At 37.4% G+C, this 5,388-nt stretch overlaps 1 protein-coding gene across 1 annotated transcript in view; it reads left to right on the forward strand.

Moving 5' to 3' along the window:
* Positions 1-259: 259 nt before the first annotated feature.
* The window catches only part of myo1f (myosin IF), a gene marked incomplete at its 5' end in the record, with an annotated part of 28,907 nt that continues 23,778 nt past the window's right edge, over positions 260-5,388 (forward strand). Inside the window, 1 exon segment of the mRNA XM_014007361.1 lies at positions 260-313. Coding sequence (XP_013862815.1) covers positions 311-313 — 3 coding nt within the window.

Genomic DNA, 5,388 nt, shown 5'->3' on the forward strand with positions numbered 1-5,388 from the left:
TCAGCTTTGTGCGGTGAGTATGTGCATCACTCTTGGTGTGTGTGTGTGTGTGTGTGTGTGTCATTTTTAAGCAGTTCTTGTTTCACACTCTGTCAGTGGGAGTATGAGGAAGTAGATTTTGAATGCTTTGCTGGATGTCTTGTAGTTTGCTGGCTGGTGTTTGGTTCTGACTGTCCACCCCTCACCTGTGAGTGTGTGTGTGTGATGGCTGCAGTCTGACGAGGTCAAACGGTGGATTTTAGCAGCGCACACACACAAACACACACACACACACTCTCTGGACCATAGGAGGACCGGGGTTGCGGAAACAATGGTAAGGCACCCAACTTTCATATCTTCTGAATCAGCGTTGACTTGTGTGAACTCAGGTTTGTCATCTTGATGTTATCTCAAAAGTATTGTTCAAAGTTTAGGTGCTGGTGTTTCCTTAGCAAATAAATATCTCCCAGTTTATCTTGATTATGTCTAAAATGTCAGCAAAATCTGTAAAATTGATTTTATGGTGGATGTTTAAAATTTACAGGTCAAAGAAGAGGCTTCAAAGTCAGTTTTGACACGATAAGGGCTGCGTTTAAGTGTTTTAAATGTGTCTCCTCTTCAGTGAAATTCAGCTTCTTCTCAGCAGCAACATGAATTTCCTCTTTTTCAGAACAAGCTTTTTGAATGAGATCAACCCGAATCAGCGAAACGCATCAACCGCTTTGCTTTGTGCTTTGATTTGAGATGAAAATTCAAACAAAAAACACCAGTTTGTACTGACTGGATACAGGAAACAGATGTAAAAAACAGCAGCGAAGAACAGATATATGAGGAAAAATGGGGTTTAAATGTAAAATGAACATAAAAGGTGAATTTGACCTGAGTGTTTAGAGGTGTGGTGCTGTCTGGTGTTGTTTAGTTGGCTCAGGAAAGTTTTAAAAGTGAGCTGAACGTAGCTGCAGGAAGAGACCCTGTTTCATGCACAACGTTGAAAGGGTTTCACAAGAGGCAGTGATGAGGTGTGAGAGGAGGAAGTGGACTACAGGAGAGGCCTGTAGTTTCTGTCACAACACTTCCTCCTCTCACTGAAAATGGTCCACACACATCCAAACACACACAGTCATATTTGGTAAAGTCTTGCTCTCTCTCTCACACGCACACAAAGTCTCCTAAAGTCATGTAAACAGGCATCTGATGTATAGGAGGATTTAAAAAATGCAGATAATGTCCAATTTTACCTTTTAAAATAAGAGTCATGAATGTGTTTAAGACCACAATGTAAAAAAAAACTGTGACAGATTTTTTTTCTGATAATTTGACTGACACACTGACATCGATGTAGGAAGGGCAAAACCAACTGGAAACAACTCCAAAAGAWGGCGAAAAGTCATTCTTTGAACAGCCGTTTAGAAAGTTCCGGTTTGTTGCTGAGACTTTTTTAGCTCTATGGTTTTCTGACTTCGTTTGCAAACCACAGTTTAAACTACGTGACTACACATGCAGCACTATTCTTTAGGTCCTGATTGTGTAACAAGCTGAAAGTGGAGTTCTTTTTAATGATAACACCTGTTATTAAATACTGTTACAACATTTTTTTTTCTGGATTAATTTGATCATAGAGGTGACCGAGGTTACCTGGAGCTTCATGCGTTGACAATGACAACAAAAGAGGATTATTTCATGATCAAAGTATCATATGATGCAGTCAAGGCAAACTGCTGGTGCTCAGTGTGTAAATAGAAATTAAAATAAAGAAAGTTTCAKTTATGATCTAAGATAAAGTTCTGGTTAAAGTCTGGTTTTCCTACTTTTATAAAATAATTTTATGTTGCTTTAATAATCCCCAAAATTTAGGAAAATGCTCTTCAAATGGCTAAAGAATGTATAGCTTAGAGTAGATCCTTTATAAAATTTTTAGGCGAGTATACCCATGGACCCCCCCTAGAACAGCTTCACTCCACAGCTGCTTTTTAACATGAACAGGTGTTCCTCATGATGTCAGCAGATGAACTGTTTTGATTGGACAAACTGGTTTCTAAAAAATAAAAAGTGATATCAGTTTGAATGTGTGTAAATTGGCAGTGAGATTTAGAAAACTGCACAAGGGGCATCACCTGAAATCTTGCCCAGGGCGCTAAACTGTCTTGGGCCGGCCCTGCGTGACAGAGCCATTGTGTTCAAACCTTGAAACTTTGAAGATTTTTATTTTCTCCACTTATATGTTTCCCCAAACCCCCAAAGGTTTACGCTTACAGCCAGTGCTGACACCAGCTTTTTGCTCCACTTGTTGGTTCAAACCTAACTCATAAATGKTAAAGGTTCGTGTCAAAAGCTGAGATAGATTCCGACACAAATGAACAAATCCAGATATTTAAAAAAAAAAATCAGAAGCTGTTAACACGATGAAGCGGTCAGACACGTCGAACAGCAGCTTCCTCCTCAGATACCACAAGAAAACAAATCAGAGCTGCTCGCTTTTGTTCAAAAATGGCCTGAATTTGTAACAATACGTTTCTCTGCGGTGTGTTGAACGGTGCCAACCACAAACAGATTTGTTTGAAAGCACATAAATGACAGAGTTCACACAAAACAAAAACAACGTGTTGGTTGTGGATGGATCTGTCATCAGCAGAGARGAGTGATGTGTTTGTTGATTAAACCCTAACTCAGATCAAATCTGGAGTTTGGATTTGTTTCTGCCCTGGTGCTCTGAAAAGTCACTATACGTGGATGAAATCAGTGTGGTTATTGCCACAAAATAAAGGATCCAGCTGTATATTGATGCCAAAGGGACTGAAAAAGGTCAACAATGCCGACGTCCATGAAAGAGCTGCTTGAAAACAAGACGTCAAACAGTTTAACTGTTTAGGTTTGGATTTACGCTCAGATTTGGGATTTACAAATAACTACATGGCTGGTTTAGTTCTATATTTCCACATAAACTTCTTCCTCTTATTCTAGTCCAATGTTGACACATTTTTAACTTGCACAGGTTCAGTGTGGTCTAAAGCAGTGTTTCCCAAAGGTGGGGTCGGGACCCAAAGTGGGGTCCCGAAACATCAAGATGAGGCCCTGAAAAGATTTTCTGAATTAATTACATTTTTGCCTTAGTTGTTACAAAGGAGTGAGGTTAGTATATTTAAAATGGATGAATGTAGTATAAAAAATATTGTTACTCTGCCCATGTTTTGTTGACCTGATACAAATGTTTATCATCCAAAAATAGTTGTGGGCACAGGTCTCTGCTACTGTTATTTTGTGGGTCAAAAGCTGAAAAGTTTGGGAACCACTGCACTTGGTTCTCAAAGTTGAGTTTGGGACCCAATTATGGGTCATGAAGCACCTTGGATAATCTCCAGAAATCAATTTAAAGGGTAGTAAAGTAATGCTGATGTAATATTTTCCATATAATTATACAAAAACACAAAATAAGTATAAATAAGTATTTACATTTGAGTACAAGCTGTTTAGATTGTTAAAAAGCCTGTGTTTTTAGGGTTATTAATGAAGTTCATGTACTCAGACCAGTAATATTTGGGGTCACAAGTTTTTGCCATGRATAGTTAGTGGGTCAGAAGATAAAAAGTTTGGGAAACACTGGTCTAAAGTACCTCGAAGTGATACTTGAGTAAAAGTACAAGTATCTTATTATAGAATTACTTTGGTAAAAATTAAAGTCTCCTCCAAGAATATCACTAGAGTAAAAGTCTTGTATCTGATTTTTTTGTACTTAACTATCAAGAGTAAATTTCTGACATAAAATGTACTTAAGTATTAAAAGTATTGAGTAAATATGAGCAGTTAGGTTTTCCAAAATAACATTTATTAGAAGGTGACCTCTCCAAACAAGAGTTTTGTCTAAGGTGTGCAGCTGTGATGGGTTGTGTACAATTTGGTGTCAGAATTTTATATATTTATACTTCTCATCCAACTATTAAATTTACTCTTTCCAGGAGGCATAATTTATCAGGGTAGTATTTTTTTTTTAGCAATAATGAGGCGAAATGACATAGAAGTAACAACTTTCTACTTCTTACCTTGTTTAAAATGTAAGAAGTAGAAAGTACAGATAATTGTGTTGAAATGTAAGGAGTAGAAGTAAAAAGAGTAGGCTAAAAATAATTACTCAAGTAAAGTACAGATAACCAAAATTTCTACTTAAGTACAGTAACAAAGTATGTGTACTTAGTTACTTTACAGCTCTGCACAGATTACGGATAAATTAATCTCAGTTTTTGTTAGATTCAGCTTTGTTTACATCGAGTGCGGACCCAYATTTCAGGGTTACAACTCTTTCAAACTGCACCATTTGATATAAGATAAACTGCTTTATGTTTGATYTTATAGATTGTAATGAGCCCCTATAAAGATCCTCTGCTTTATATACAAGTCSACAGGTGCAGGAGCAAAACTAAATTTGGACACAGACACGGTTGAGAGTTAATTACGTTGATGCAAAATTWAAAACAAAAAATTGTGCAATCTGTTAGTGCTCWGAAAATTTGTTAGGGATCAATGTCAGCTACCACTAAACTAAACTGTAAGTGAATWTATCTAAAATTCACTGAGTTATAGCCTGTGTTGTGATTTTTAAAGTCAGTTGGCTGTGGCAGCCATCTTGAATTGTGTCAATGTCAAAAGTTAATCAATTGTTGGATGATTCTGAAAATTTCATTCAAGTTTGTCCAGTTGTTCTTGAGATATTTTGCTAACACACAGGAAAATRCTTTTGTCCTTTTGTCAGAGGGACAGTGTTACTAGTTAATCACTGTTGGAAGGATTTTCGCAGAGAAACCTTGTGTTTCTKTGGAATATTTTCATAAAAATGTGGACTGAAACCACAGACCGCACCGAGCCAGAGACAAACCGTCTCACACACACATCAAACAGACCAGCATCTTTTACGGAAAAGTTTCAGCTCCAGTTTACGTAAAGAAAAGAAGAAGAAAAAAGGTGTCAACCGCAGTTCAACCAGGAAAAACTAAAAAGAAAAAAAAAGAATAGTTAGGCTACAAAGATTTGTGCTGAAACAAGAACTGTGACACGTTAAAGTYGTTTTCTGTCGTCTCCACAGTGTCAAAGTTAGACAATGAGCTCAWGTTATCTCTGACTTGTTGTCAGGCAACCAGCCCCAGCTTCCTGTAATGAAAACCACAGTGGGTTATGATTYTTTTAAATTGTCTCCAGTGATGCTAAACATATGTTTACTGATGATCCGCGGTGTTAGGCGGCCATGTTTGTCCAGYAGCTTTCAGGAATCTTTGTTTTTCTTGTGTCCGTTGTAGTTTTTCTTTTCTCCTTTCCACACCTTCTTCATTATTTCCACCTTTATTTCTTTTCTAATGACGAGCAGCATGTTTGAATGGAGCACCGTGCAAAAGTCTTAAGCCACTTCACATTTTAAAAAGC

This window comes from Austrofundulus limnaeus, unplaced genomic scaffold (genome assembly GCF_001266775.1).
Source record: "Austrofundulus limnaeus strain Quisiro unplaced genomic scaffold, Austrofundulus_limnaeus-1.0 Scaffold41, whole genome shotgun sequence".
NCBI classification, from domain to species: Eukaryota; Metazoa; Chordata; class Actinopteri; order Cyprinodontiformes; family Rivulidae; genus Austrofundulus; species Austrofundulus limnaeus.